General features: G+C 43.6%; 1 protein-coding gene across 10 annotated transcripts in view; it reads left to right on the top strand.

The window, feature by feature from the left end:
- LOC120894890 (protein dead ringer-like) overlaps nucleotides 1-16,160 on the top strand; it is a 105,485-nt gene that overhangs the window by 26,122 nt on the left and 63,203 nt on the right. For all 10 annotated transcript variants that reach the window (XM_040297754.1, XM_040297746.1, XM_040297744.1 and 7 more), the window contains 3 exons: nucleotides 698-855; nucleotides 926-1,443; nucleotides 2,668-2,768. In XM_040297754.1, the coding sequence (XP_040153688.1) occupies nucleotides 803-855; nucleotides 926-1,443; nucleotides 2,668-2,768 (672 nt within the window). In that variant the 5' untranslated portion in view covers nucleotides 698-802. The remainder of the gene's footprint in view (nucleotides 1-697; nucleotides 856-925; nucleotides 1,444-2,667; nucleotides 2,769-16,160) is intronic.

The raw sequence follows: 16,160 nt of genomic DNA, 5'->3' as shown, positions 1-16,160 counted from the left end.
ACGGTAGTGTTGCGGCTAATCTCGGTAGCAAATCTCGTCGCCTTTACTTCGGTCAGCAGTCCTGTGCTCCTGGTTCCCTGGTGTGTTGATCTCTTCTGCGAAGTGTGTGTGTGGGTTCGTTTTTTTCTACTGGTACCGCACGTTCCGTGGGTGCCAGTGACGACGCTAACCAGACGGAAGATCGCGACCCAACACCGGCGACAATGTATCAAAACGAGTGTTAAATATATGGACGTGTCGGTTAATCTTGCCGGGACAGTTGTTGTGTCAGCGTCAGCAGAACGTCGTTGGGGATGCAGCAACGCATCGGCAGAGCAGGCCAGTTTTCCCACATGTCTCGATCATCACGACGCTTTTCTCAATCTCGATCGTTTCGCCGATATGGGAGGGAGTTGTTCAGAACGGCGGGGTTTATTTTTCCTCTGGTATGCTATGATCTGTCGTGCTGTTCATAATTAATTGTTTTCTGTCCTATTTTCACCTTCTCCGGTAGTGGGGAATATTCCGCTTTTATAGTAAGGGAGTGTTACCGCATAATATTGGTAGGATGATGTTTATATGCTGATATGTTACAATAATAGCTTTGTCGTATTTAAAAACCCTACAGTGTTTATTTTCAAGCATCTGAAACTTTTGTAAACGTTTGTCCGCTTCCCTGTATTTAATGCACTTTTTATCGCATCCATTCTTCCCACAGTCCCACACGGCAGACGAACACTCCGATCGCGAGACGGATCCCGGCCGGGACGGTGAGTCGAGCGACGAGGGCGTTAATGTGAATCGCCCGTCGCCGGACGCAAAGATGACATCCGGCATGGAGTTTGGCAGAAGTCCAGACCATCACTCGGAGCTAAGGTAAGCTCGATTGACCGGTTCTAATTAGGAGTGTATTAATTTGTACCGAAACATTCTTTCCCCCCCACAGCCAGGCAACGGCCGCTGCAGCAGCGGCAGCCGCAGCAGCAGCCGCAGCCGCCCAGTTCGGGGCCAACCATCCGCTGGGCGTGCTGAGCAATCTGACGGCGCTCAACATGAACGTACCGGGGCTGTCCGGGCTGGCGTCGGGGCTGGCTGCGGGACACCATGGGGACGTGCTCGAAAAGCTGAAAATGCAGGTGCGCGACATGAAGGTGGGCGCACTGATGGGCGAACAAATGGCGGCTGACTTTGCGGCGCTCCATGCTGCCTCGTCGCCGTTCGGGGCCGCTCTCGCCGCCAGCACTGCCAACGGAGCCGGCAACGGCATGGGCATGTTCGGTTCCGGTAGAGATGATGCACGGGGTGGAAGTGGTGGGAGTGGTTCTAGTGGTGGTTCTATGAATGTTGGCAGCGGCGGAGGAGGAGGAGGTGGAGCTGCTGGAGGAGGTTCACAAGCGCAGACGGGGCCACAGAATGGGAGCAATTTTTCCTTCACCCTTCCGAATGCACCGATCAGCAAGGATGGTAAGAAGTTTCCTTTATGAAATTTTTTTGATTTTTTTTCTTATGATGCAGAAATCGCGAAGTCTCAAAAATAAAAAAAAAAACATTTATTTTGATCATGTATTCTTTTAAATCACAGAGCTTTTAGATTTCACAATTCAAAAAAAGTTGAATTTAATCGAACATCATGTTAATCCATTGAAGAATCTAGAAGTCATATTGTAAGATGTATTCAATTTCATATTTATACTAGGTTTCTAATGATCATACCCAAAAGCTAAGACTACATTAGAAACATAAAAATTTGGATTTAAGGTCGATTTAGCCCGCACGTGAAAGTGAACGCGAAATTTTCTTTTTTTAATATAAAAATAATAAAAATAATTTATATTTTATTTAAAATAAATATTTAGGATATAGTCTATAGTCTATATACACGAAAACAAAGGATATTAAACTTATAATTAGACTATAAAACATATTGAATTAATAAATTAAATGCATTTCCCTGAAATTCACCACTGACCATTATTTTTTCATCGAGGAAATGCATTTAATTTATAAATAGAATATGTTAATATCCTTTAATGTTAATATACACGAAAACAAAGGATATTAAACTTATTATTAGACTATAAAATCATTTGATTTTTAAATGCATTTCCCTGAAATTCACCGCTGACCATTATTTTTTCATGGAGGAAATGCATTTAATTTATAAAATGAATATGTTAATATCCTTTTTATGTTAATATGTTTATACATATAATGCTGCTAATATATAATTTAATATCCTTTCTTTGGTGTACGATGAGCCCTAGTCTGATTCATATTTAATGGATTCATCGATAAAAACGTGAAACATCGATGCCTCTGAACGATTTTCCTTTGTTTATATCATCTGCGAATGAGATATTTTATCTCTTTTTTTGTCTTCTTTCATCATCTTCCTACCAAAATCATCCAAGTTATATCCAATAAAAGAATTGTTGTTTCCTTGCTACTTTTTAGTAGTTCCAAAACTAAACTTTAAATAAAAATTTATTTAATACTCATAATTTTTAAATAAAAAGTAACCAAAACAAGCAATAAAGAAGCTCGCTACACGATAAAATTGGCTTCCATATGAAGCATCACATCCATACTTTCATAAACCGGATATCATCGCAGAGACACAAACAAATTGTTGCACGGAACCCGTGGTATTGAAATCGCATTTCGCTTTCCAATTTTTAATCACCCCAGGCAATCCCGGTTCCAATTCGTCAACCTCGAGTGAAACGTCGAACTCGTCGCAACAAAACAACGGCTGGAGCTTCGAGGAGCAATTCAAACAAGTACGACAGGTAAGTCGCCATCCGAAGGGAATGCGTTACGGAACACGGGAGCCCGTAACAAACCAACCAGAAGAGCAGCACCAGCAGCAGCACCACGTTTATAAATGCGTGGCGTCCTTTGCGGCCCACATTTGTGCCGTCGATTTGACGTCGAGGGACAGGGCTCAAAGTCCCGCGGAAAGGGATCGTAATTTCTCAAACCCTTCTCCCGTGTCTCCCGTGTTGGGTCGTAATTTTGCAATCAAAAGATTGCATGTTTTATAGCGTGCACCACGAGACTGGCCCGTGCTGCTAGGTGCTAGCCCGTTTGGTTACGTTTTATTTATTGCCTTCGTTTGGACTGCCAGCCGGCCAGGCGGATTGCACTTCCTCGTGTGCAAAATGACTCTCGAGCCGTCGAGAGGACCAATCCGCCCCAGCATCAATATTTATGGTTACAATCATTCATGATGTTTACAATTTTAATTAACTATTAATGCAACGATAAATACGCAACGGTAGTGGATGGATCGTTCAACGCTGTTCATTCAACGGAGCGCTCAAATGTTGTGGAATTAGTGTTTTCGATTTGGAATTGCAATCTGGAGAGTCTGGAAGGGTGATCATTTTAACACTCGTTATAATTTCGAAACGTCAAATCACAGCAAAGCGAGGTGGTGCAAACAATTCGTTCAAAATTGCCTTTAGTTGTAAAACAAAATACACAGCAAAAGCTTATATGGCAATTAAACACAAAAGCTACAATCTTCTCTCTCTCACACCTGTCGTTCGTCTGTTCAAATGCACAATCCACTTACCTGTTGCTATAAATGCAATTTCTAATCAAAGAAAGGCATCTCAGCGCTTAGTGCTAGATACACAGACCCACTCTAAAGGTGAAGTGCTGGTCACATGTTTGCTCGGGCAAGATAAATTACATCCATAACATGCTGATTAATTGCCGATTCAGAGTCAATAGCACGTTTCTATTAATTAATACTTGCCATCATCATCATACGTGTGGTGTCGAGTGCTGTGCGCACGGGAAAGATGACCATTGCCATCATCAAGTGGCGGAGACGCGTTAGTGCAGTGTTCAGTTTGCAGCCAGTATTGGCTGCATTATGTACACGGTCGGTTACCATTACGTATGCTTCCGTTCCGTGTGGATGGTACATCTACTTGCCTCTATTTCAACACTCCGAAGGTTGGTTTTTTGTCATCCATTTTATTGCCGTTGTCATGGGGATGAATATTCATTTTCCGTGCAAACGGTAGGAGCCGTAAGCTGGCGTAGATGATAACTGGCGGCGGAAAATTGTACGATCGTTGGAGGAGCTCATCAGAGCTGCGTGCTATTGCAATGGGTCGTCGTACATTCAGCTCTGCTGTGTGATGCATTTTAGCGTGGATCTCGTATTAAGTGTGTGATTTCTCTATTTGCTTGAGCTAAAATCCGTGAGTAAGGTTCGATGAAAGGGCACTTTGTAAGGGGCCGTCCCTTTGGAGTTTGGAGACGTGTCTGTTGGCTTTATTTTGCCAATAAAAGTCGGTTTTATTTTGCGCGACTATGCAGCACGTACTCAGGAAAAGATTCAAGTTGCTGGAACATTGTTAGTTGGTTAGGTTAGGTAAGGTTAGGCAAAGTTTTCAGCGCTAGGGTCAGTATGACAGTTGAGAACTGCAATATTAATCGTTTTATGCTAGATTTAATAGATGCCTGATTTTTAAAGTTTCTTCATTGTTGTGATTAATTCACAGCACGATTTGTTTTTCGTAATATGCTTTATCTGGCGTAAGTTAAAATCAAATAATTCAAAAAGATTTGTGACTAGCTTTCAACAATTCAAAAGAAAAGATAAAAAAACTTTTTAGGATAAGATAAAAAAGTAATACATTAAGTTATCAAACGAATTACGTTTTATGTATAATACTATAACCAATTGGCTTTAGGATATGGATTTATGAAACTGCAATCTCTGTAACTCAATTAAATGCATCTGCATGTTCCGTTATGACGAAGCAACCATAAACTGTTTGTCGTGTTCATTATTATGTTCATGGTTTTATAGCCCCCAACTGGCGTGATTGTTTTCCTTTTCTTCTTGCGGCCACGCTTCCCCTTTCGTAAACCAACCGTGTGCCAGCGAAGTCTCAAATCCGACCGTGAAGAAAAGTATTGAACCGACCGTGCGACGATCGCTCGGCGTACCCCCTGCAGTAACGAAATTGTGTACAGTAATTTGATATAAATTTTCACATCGAACGAGCGGGGACGAACCATTGAGCCTGGTGTCCCATGTTTGTCCCGACCCTGCTGTTTGGTTACACCGCGTGTACGTGTATTTCTTTATGCATACATCCACGCTTCATTCCACCGTCCATCATTGCGCGATGAAACCGCCTAGGCCCAAGTGTGGGTCCTTCGATCGCGTTGTGTCGTTGTTGCGGCCACATTTACGGCTCGTCCATCAACTTCGTCCCGGGCACTGTATTCGATATTATTATTTTTCATGCTTTTACTAATCGATTTGCTGTCTCCTTTCCGGTTGCTTGCATGCCCTAGATGACGGTTCTACCAACCCTCTGCCGGGTGACAGACATGCTGAGGACGGGGGTTGAGGTAAAGTCATCGCGATATTGTAGTTCATCAGATGTCCATAAATAGCTCTATGGTTCCGTGTGATTGTTTCGTTTAGAGTCGAATTGCTGAGAAAACGTTGTACACAGGGAAAATGGAATCCATTGAGGTCGATCTTTGCTTGCTGGTGTATCCAGAGCTATGTGAATCAACGTAAAAAAAAACATGTTCATTTAAACATAGTGGTCTAAGAACTGTTTGAATTTTCAAAAATTTAGTTTTTGTATAAATAATCTTATAAGTGCTATTGAATTTCTCAGGAAATTAATATCTGCAATTTCATCATTTTTTCATTTAAATATCCCTACACCATATGCGTCGATAGTTGCTTCACCGAGCTGCAAGATTGCAAATATTCACAATCGAACCCCGTGCCTACCCATATGAGGTGTTGGAAAATTTGTCGAGCATGTCCACCGGCGATCGTGTTTGCGTTCTGTCTGACACGCCGCCAGCACCAACGCTGACACGGTATGGCACCGTGTGACACCCGACCATCCGGGTGAAGCATCGATAGAGCAACTCAATGAGTCAACCTAAAGCGCTCCGCATTGATGGTAGATGAAGCGAATAAAACAGTCGGTAAAGAGAACGGAGCAGTTCGTTTGTTTGCCGTTCGTCTCCATGCCGGACCGCGGATCAGAGCGCGTGATGGGACGCGCGTATGACGCGGCAATATAATTTGACATAATGTCACGTTCGTCTAATTAAATTAGCTTCGAAGTCAAACGAATCGAAACCGAACACAATATTGCAGGAATAAGGCATCTCCTGGTTGCAAACGGAGATAGATGAACAAAGTATGGACGCGATGTATCAGTCCTTGTAGATGTTGCTGGCAAGATGTTGTTGACTTGGGATTTAAGTTTGAGCCTGAGATCATTGTTCGATCGATTTCAGGATCGTTCTTATGGATTGTACATATTGTTGCATTTGCCCTTACATAAAATTTTTTGATAATGTTTTACAAAGCGTATAACAATAACAATGTCTCAGATCTAAGAAATTTATCAGATGTTTAGTTTTACTATTTCGATCTTTGATATCGATTTTTCTACTGTACAAAACTCCTGAAGGTATTTATCATAACAATGTGACTACTTATTGCAAATCAACATATAGCTCAAAATTTCAAAGGATGCATTTCCTCCCCAAAGCCACCCCGTAACGAGCGCGTGAGTCGTGCATTAAGATGAGGTAACGCTTCTCCAATTGCCTTCCACCACAATTGGACGAGATTAAGTGATCAGAGTGCAAAGGAAAATGAATCCATCGCTCATGGCATCTCAAGTAAAACTAAAACTAAGACGGGTTTGATTAGTATTCAGCGGTTAAAACCGACTTGCGACGTATGTGCGAGTGCATCAGTGTGTGTGTGTGTATGTGTGTGCATTTTGAATAGGCAGTCCGCTTGCCAAACACATCGCTTCACACTGCACTGAAATTGAAACCGAAAAATGGAAGTCTAATTGTGTGCCTCCGCGTGCGCCGAGCGCGACGAGACAGCGATGAAAGTCCGTCGAAGGTCCTGTCGTGACTGCTGCGTATGGGTAGAGGCAGAGTGGGGCTGGATGGCTTTCATTACGGAATGCACCACTCACCACTCGCACAGCCGATGCACCGGTATCGCGTATGTTCATTATTTTGCAGTTGTAATATATGCCGATGCATTTGTCTTTTAGTCACATTTCAATTTCGTCGGCAAAGCGCTGATTCTCTCTTTCGGTACCGGGCATGGGTGCTCTCTGTTTAGCACGGTGCTGCGGGCCGTCAGAGCGGGTCGGTTTGTTGGCAGACGTTCTATGTTCCGCAGCATACAACATAGTTGATCGTTCGTCCGGGACTAGGGAGGGGTGGCACGACATGGCGTCGAAATGCCTTCCGGATGCGTTTTCTAGGATGCGCATGCTTATGAATACGACCAAGCAATGGCGAAGGCGACCCAGCACGGTGTCTCCACTCAATGTGCTTGCAATGTAATACACTCTATGTCGAGAGGAATTGCGCAACATATTCATCTATGTTGATGAATCGAACGATGGGTCGATTAAAGGAACAGGAGATGTATTTTCAAAATATCTCGATTAGCTGAGCTGTTCATTTACGCTTTAAAAAGTCTGCGAAAGGTTAGTTTTTTCATCGCTATAAAATAATAAACATCATTTAGCATTCCATTCGATCGATTCTTTCGTAACCTTTCGTATATAGATTGCTTGCTTCGCCGGTTTCTACACTGACAGGTTCAACGATACTCATCATCCAATGACAGCTACATTAGGATGTGTGTGTGTTTTTTTCCTGCTCCACTACTCAACTCGGTTGATTCTGTTGGTGAATAATTTCTGCGAGATGAAATCCATCCTGCAATCTTTCACCTTCTCGGCTGAAACGCGCCGGCTGTTTTTATTCGAAGCCAGCGTCATTTCGTAGGATCGTTCGGAGGGGCCTTCTTGTTCCTGGGCCATTCGTTTTCGTTGTTTGCTGCGAGGTAAAAATAGCTTCCAATGCAGCCCCGCGTGCATGATACGATCAGTTCGCACAAGGATTCTTCTGCATGGGGTTGACACGGTAACTGTTGCTCTAATCGGTTGAGTTCGTTCGGCTGTTAATTGAAGCAGAACAACGATTTAGTTTGATTTCTGTCAATATATTTTCTCCACGCGATCCATCCCGTCGCTTCCATCCCGTCGAGATGAGAGAGTTCAGATCTTTTCAGATGGAGTCCAGAGTTCAAGGTCTGTTTCTTGAAACATACATAAAAAAAGGAAGGAAAAACGAAACGCCCGTCTTCGATCTATAAGAGGAAATTAATTGGTTGGTCATGAAACGTTTCATTCACGATTTTTTCCTCTACCTCAGTTTCTCCCGACACGTCAAACGTTTGGCTGATTTGGATTTGAAAACGTTGCCTCCATCCTGGAGTGGCAGTCTTAGGATACTAAACATCGGGCCGGCAGCACGACGAATGAATGATGGAATGATCGTCTTCGATCGGCTCTCCTCTAGCGATGGGAGTTATGATAATTTTCCTAAATTATTTCATCCTTCACTTTCTCAACGAACCGCTTTAGCTGGGGTAAGCTGTAAGGGGTACTGTTATTGGCAGGGAGTGAGGGAGAGTTTTTCGAGACAGGTTTTTCTTTCCTATGGTCTATAGTTGGTCTTTTTTCCATAAAATAACATAAAAGAGCTCATGCGCTAGCCTCGTCACCGCACACTGGCGAGAGGGCGAGGGAAACAGTATGAGCGAGGTGTTGGAAAGTATTCAAATTATATTAAATAAGCTTATCACGAAAGCTTCTGTATTTGGAGCTTAGCGTTTTCGATCGGACATCGTGTTGTTTAGGGCCTCTCTTCTTGGCTTGTTTCGCATCTTCGCGCCGGCTCCGTGTCGTTGCATGCCGGGGGGCATCCTTCGGACATCCTTCCTGCGAGGCAGAAGAATTAACTCAGCGCTCAACTGCTGCAGCCGGGAGTGCAAGTGCAGTCTGCTTCCACGAGCACGAGGGAATGACGGGAAGGAAACTGCTCCACAGCCTTCGCCGGTGTGCGGTTATGCAGAAAATTGTTATCACATGCGTGAGCATAATGATGCGATTCCGGTTGCGATTGTGCATTCGGGAGCTGGGAAATAATATATTTTAAAGATATCCGCTTGAGCACCGCTGCATCGGGATCGCGCTGGGCTGTCGGATGTGCAAAGCGGAGACGCGACGGAAAAGGGAGCAACAAAAGGCCGTGGCTGTAACTCGTCGGCCCTGGCTGGGCCTTGCTTCCTTTCGGCAAGATTGATTGGTCAATTTGTTGTTCGAGCTGGCTACTGCAGAACGCAGGAACGCGCAGAATTGCCGTGAGGTAGAGACTGCTTCGACGCATTGTGGATTTTTGGGGCAGCTGATGCATGCAAATTAATTTTCAACATCGTTGGATGTGAAATTCGAACCGAAAACTGCAGCAATCTTGTTAATTTATCATTTTGAAAGTGTGTATCTTGGGCAAAAGAAATATAGCGTGTACACCGCGTGTACCGAATTCGAATCCTACAAGGTTACATTCCCTATCGCAGGCAGGTAGGATAGGTTTGCTAAGATTTGCGAACGTTCGATGTTTCATTGAGTAAAAGCCGCAATCGAACCTTGTTGCACTTAGCATTGTGCTATTATTTTAGAACAGACCGGTTAAATCGGCAGTACCGTTGGAACGAAATTCTTCGGCAGATTAACAGGCAGCCGAAAGTGATACGCAAAACAAGGCATAGGCTGCTGCGCAGCAAATTATCATCAATTTAACGAGCCGATCGTTAAGCAACATACCTGAGATGGAATAATGATGTTGCTGGTTGCAGAATAGCATCATTCAGAGCGTTCTTTGGAATGTAGAATCAATATACTAATTGAGTTAACACGTTTGCGGGTCCAGTGCAAAGCTTTGTGAGCCATTTTTATGAATGCACTTAACTACTGTGTACTGTGCTCGCTCAGTGTTCCGATTGGTAAAAAACCCAAGATTTTGTTGCTATGCAGCAAGTTATTTAATCTGTTTCACTTTAGTTTTAGAAACATTTTTATTGAACTGGAGGAAGTTCTCGGTAGCTTTTCATAAAAAAATTAATTTATTTCTTTTATTTACCAACATGTTTATCTTGCCCCCTTAAGGCTAAGACAAACGGAATACTTTGAACAAAATTTTTGAACATTTGGGAATTTAATTGTGAGAACTAAAGGAAAGATCGACAACACTATAGCAATCATTGAAAATTGTAGTCATACTAAGCAATGGATCGTTAGCACAGTAGAGACGAGAGCGGTGGTCAATGGCTAAAATTTGTCGAGGTCTTAAAACTGTGCTTGTAACGTAAAAATTTAGCGAAGACAACAAGTAAGGAGCATCGATGAGTCAAGTCAACAATTTAAACATGAATAACCCCTGTTCCACTTTCCTAAGATTCTCCAAAGTATCGAGCCCTAACAATAAACAGCGCGATCTGTACGATGGAAACTCAGATCGATTTGTCCATGGCAGCTCACTAATGGCAATTCGAGTGACTTTTTGAATTGTTTCTATCCTATCGATTTTTGTAATTTGTAGCGTCAAAATGTTGATTTAGGTTAAGATTAGAGTCTAACAGTGCACCTAAATCGCAATAATAATAATAATTGAATTTGCAATAATTGAATTGCCTTGTCATAGCTAGTAACGGTTCGTTGTATAAAGTAAGCCTTTTCTCACCGACAAGGAAGTTACGAGAGAGGTCTCGAAGGCTCGTATATGTTGATCTTCTCTAATAAACAAGGGACTTCTAATTTAGGGACGTCGATGTTTAATACTTTAGCAACAAATACATATTACTTTACCTTCAAACGGTGTTTGAGCGTCTGTAGGCCAAGTAGAAGGCAAAGCGAGCAATAATTTGGCATGGTGGTAAGTCCTCTGAATTGGTCGCATTTTAAAGCAAGTTTTGTAAACTTCCGTTGTATTGCCTCTATTCTGACTCTATTCTGCTAATGCAGCACTCCACACACGAGCGCACAAGACAAGTAAACAACGACTTAAGACATAAGAAATCACTACATTCACGGAATTGTCGAAAGATAAAACCTAGCATCTTGTATGCCTTATATGAGCTCAATAACTGATTAAGTTATGTACGATGTCAGCTCCGTATGTCCGTATGTCGAAGATTAAGCGAAACACGTGGTTTTATAGTAGACTATCATTAAATTACAGTAAAGTCAGTTTCGGTATGCGATGACGTGATTGATGTGGTCAGTCCCTCAGCCTCTTGGAGGTGTTTTGGTGAGGCATCCTCATTCATGTGGTACTAGGAATAACCCATAAGCACTACTGCGTATGCAGTTGGCTACAATTTGACAAATTGTAATGCAAACTTGTAAAAGCTTATTTATTCAGTACAATATTTATTATCTACACCTGCAGAATCAGTAAATTTACAAACATTCGCTCCATACAAAACAAGTTTCACGAAGAAAAGCAAACAATTTTCCCAAGCTTTTCACCAAGCAGCTACCCAAACAATGCGGCAATATTTCAACGCTATTTACGATGCCGCCACAATTTTTTTCGGTCATGATTATCCACCTTCGCCCAATGACATTTACCGCGCCGAGACCACACAGTGCCCTTTGTCAGCGCCAAACGAATATGCACCAAATCCTGCTTCAAAATTAGCGAAAACCATTTCACCCCCTCATCCCACATTCACCCATCATAAAGTATTGCAGTTTAATGTGCAGCTCGCTAGCCTGCTGCAAACCGTTTTCTCAAGGAATTCGCTTAGATGTTTGCCGGTTTTTCGCCGGTGGTCCCTCGCTTTCGCAAAATCCCATCGACGAGTGGAAGTGTGAATTGGCGTACGTTTCACGAGCGATGATTTGTGTCCGTGCGCCCGATCATCGGGAGCGCTCGCTCGTGCAGGCCGGATTAGGCATTGGCGCGTGGGGAGAGGGATCAGGGCACTTCAACCGAACCTCTAGTACGTGTGTGTGTGTGTGTGTGTGTGTGTGTGTGTGTGTATGAGAAGTGGCTTGAACGATGCACCAACGATCCCGCCAGCACATTCTCACAAGCCGTGCGGGACTGCAATGCGGGAATGTAGAAGTGCAGCACGGTCCCAGACAAGAGCGAATGCGGGAGGTGCCTTTTGCTCGTTTGTGGCAGATTAATTTGCTGATAGACGTTTTATAGTGTTTTACATGATGTGCATTACTCTTTTTCGCGCCCTTGTTCGGTGCATTTATCATGATCGCTGGCAGGGTCGCTCCGGCGTCTCCGGCGGGTGGATACAACCATGCGCTCTAAAGGTGCTCCGTAGATGGCGGGACAGAAATGAGAAAACGATGTATATCCAAGAGAATGCTAATTTCGCTCAGCTTCAGGTTTGCCACATGCACCAGAGGATATACAGTTTGCATCTCCAGTGTGCGTGTGTGTGTGGGTGCATGCATTTCTTCTCGCTGGTGTGCTGAACTCGCACAGTCTTGTGGGCTTTGCGTGACTGGTGGCAGGAGGCAACCCTTCCATTCGGTTGCATGTTCAGCGTGATTGCAGTGGCACGACGCAGGCATTAATTTAGAAGGGCTTTTTTAAATGTATCATAATCAAATGCTTGATACGTATGAACATGTTTAAGCGAGGTATTATGTGATGTTAAACTTTGTTGCATATAGTACAAGTATTAGATAAAATGAGAACTTATGTTTGTTTTAGTAAAATTGCTGTGTAATATAGTACCGCGTTTGGATTTGCAGTATTGCATCTAAAGGTTGTTGTAATTTTTTAGCATTGTACATGACAGACGAATTATCTGTCTATCTATCATACCCGCATCACCCCAAACCTCGCGTTGAAATGTAGCTAGTTTGCGTTCTTTGTGACAAAAACGTTTCGCATCATCGTCTGATTGTTGCATTTGGTATAATTTTAACAAATTGAGTGTCATTTCGCTTGTTTGCGTTAGATACTGGCACCAAACGATCGTTTCATCTTGCACCTAGCAAGTTTCATCATGCCCGATGTGTTACAATTATGCTTCCAATTCGATATTCCTATTCGATGTGGGCTGCAGCGTGTTGCAGAGAGTGTTGAGTTCAAAGATTAAGCGCTTCAAATCACTCATGTAATGAATCGTTCCTTCGTCTCATTTTCAACAACAACCATCGCAAAGGCACCAGTCAGTAAAGCATGAAGCAGAGAGGAGCTGTTTTGGAGTCGCTGTGAAAAATTGTGGTCGTATTATGTGTAATATAAATTTTATTTCCTTTTTTTGTTTGTTGCTTTACGCTGTACCCACAGCACACACCACCACAATGTAACCGCAGTAAAGTCGCAGTGTCTTCGCGCCCCGCTAAAGAGCGCAACATAAAGGCAGCACAAAAAAAACGTACACCATTAATGTGAACCCGCGCTACAAATTGAATGAAAATGGAACTCTTTTAATAGAGTCAACAGGCACGAAAGGGTGTGAAAATGCAGGAACGACCGAACCGTTGGTGTCGCATCTTTGGAGCTTTATTCAAATCCTCCCTATCCATTTAGCAAACCACACAGCCATCCGCACTGGCATGAATGAACTCGCTTCGCTCTTCCGTTCACACACACCGGCTGTTGGTCGACCCGGTGCCCTGTCACTAGCGCTCCGCGGGAATCTCGCGCCTCCTCGCGCCTGCCACCGGAACGGATTGATCGACGAGGATTAAAAGACGTGAGAGACGATCTTTCATATTCTGTGGCTCCTTTCCACACCCTCGCCACTCGCTCCCCTCTCATGCATGGCCGTGTGTTTTGTTTTGTTTGACAAAACGTTTCGCTGATGAATGGTGCCCGGCAATCTGCGGGTGGGATTATATACATACGTTTGCTTCGCACGTTCACCTGCACAGCGCTGGAGAGCGCAATAGGTTGCAGCAGTCCTGCGGAGGGCAGGAACGATCGGCAAAAGGCTTCTTGTGACTCCCACGGGGCCCGATCGCCTGAATGGCGTCCGTTTGTGTGCTCGGAGTGTGGTAATTATTTAATGCCCAGTGCCTCACATGCTGTTTTGTGGAAATTGATACATCAACAAACCTGGCCGGAGAGTGGCGAGCAGCACAGGCAGCGAGGCAAAGTGGAAAGCGATTGGTAGAAAGTAAGATTATGGCAGTATTTAATATTAATGCTCTCGTCACCGACGTCAGCGAGTTCGTCGATGATGGGCGCGTGCGGGCGCGAGGCCTTTGCCTCATCCCCAACCAGACGCCGTGTGGTGTAATTATTTTCTATTTTCAAATTATATTCAAAATGCACCCATTTCTTACGCGAGGCACAATATTTGTTCGGTCCTCAGTTACCCTGCATCATCTCAGTCCTGCTTTTCCCTCCCCAAATCTCTACTCCCGTCCCCCGATCGGTTCGTCTCGTTCGACGCAACCTGGAATCGTTCACCGTAGCCCATTGTTGCGACCGTCACAGGATCCCGGTGGTGGCGAGCGAACGAGCGGGCGAGCGGGCGGACCGGTGAAATGATGAACCGATGACGCTGAATACGAGATGACGATCGAACGTAATGCCGACGAGCGCAACATGATAAATTGTTTTGAATTATTCATTCTTTCAACGGCACGGAGCGATAAATTACCGACTTTTAACGAAATAAATAGAAGTCTGTACATGGTGGAGCAGCAGAGCCCGCATGCATGGAGCTCTGGTACATGGCGGGCGAGTATTTAATTTGCTGTAGGAAGAGATGCATATTTCGGAGGATTATTTACGGGTCTTTACGGAGCGCAAAATGGAATGTATTAGATTGATTTTGTTTATTCGTTTTTTTTCGATTTTCTCGTTAGAAAATAATTGAAATTATGAAATGATTGTCATGTTTCACAAATATTTGTTTTAATTTTGTTATGTTTTATTAAAAGCTTCCAAATTTTTATCGAACGTAACGAAATTTAATTTTAGGAATATTTTTACAAACAAAGCGAACTAAGTACAATCTATGGATTTTGTTTTACTAAGCATGAATTGAATTGTGTTTTTTTACATTTATAACTACATTGGAACTAAAAACTACGAACTTGAACTAAACTTGAACTAAACCTAAAATATTGAACTAAAACAAAACTTTAAATTCAACTAAACTTTGAATTTAAAAACTACATTTTATCTCAAGTTTTAGATATGTTTCAGAGCATTGACTCATACTACTTAGGATATAAATACGACTTAACATTTATTTTCCGAATTATCCAAATTAAAAATATTCTTGTAATATACAAACCTCAAACTTCTACTTCAAGCGACTTTTCTGAATTGATTAGCATAACCTAATCGAGCATGTGCTACATTCCAAAATAAAGAGATTTATCATTGCGCTATACACTCCGCATCTCTAAGTGCTTGTCAAAAACATCTCGTTTTGATGGGTGTGGGTCTGCCATCATACAATTTGCATCCTCCGTGCTCTATCGGTTGCCAGTCCGGGGGAATATTTAGAATCTTCCCGTACGCTTTACACTGCTGCATCTTTGGTAGTCAGCGGCCACTGTCGCTGCCGCCGGCAGTGACAACAAATGACGGTTGCCGCTTAATACCCACAAGCCAACAGGGCCACGTAAACGCCCCTGTCCGAGCGTCCATTTGGCCGTTCGTTCGGCGTTTTTTTATTTTCTTTCTGCCCGCAAAACCGTAGACAGGCCTGAGACAAATGAGACACGGGCACGGTCCTGGTCGCAGGCCAGTTCGGATAGCACCCGGTGCAGCGCAAACGCGAGCGCCCTTTTGGCCTGCAATTGGCACACTCAGTTGCAGTGCGCGGAAAGAACACAACGCGAGCGAAAGGCACGAGGTTTCGCGCGAATCGCACGCGTACTGTGCCTGCGAGATATAAAACTAGTAATTACCGCTGATTAAAATGATTCGTACTAATGATCACTTTCCGCCATTGTTGTTCGCGTCCTCCTGCCCCGGTTCCTTCGGTTCGGAGTACGGCAAGCGAAAGGGGTGTGCAACAAAACTCGCTAGAAATCTTCCTGACTGTCTTCCGCGTGCAATATTGTATCCTCCAGCAATTTCTTGCAGTACCACAGTGAAGTGCGCGGGCTTCCATATGTTCCAACTCCGCCGCAACACACATCCTGTCAAACTCTGCCCCGAACGGAGGGAAGCTATTCGTGTGAAGTGTGAGTCCCGGGACATATGTTCTCCGCAGGTTCGCTAATGTTATTAATTGCCCAGGCCCGTGCAGTTTGCCTGAACTTCGCTTTCTTTCCGCGAGGAGGAGGATA

Source organism: Anopheles arabiensis, chromosome 2, assembly GCF_016920715.1.
Source record: "Anopheles arabiensis isolate DONGOLA chromosome 2, AaraD3, whole genome shotgun sequence".
Lineage (NCBI taxonomy): Eukaryota > Metazoa > Arthropoda > Insecta > Diptera > Culicidae > Anopheles > Anopheles arabiensis.
This window is presented reverse-complemented; position numbering and strand designations above follow the sequence as displayed.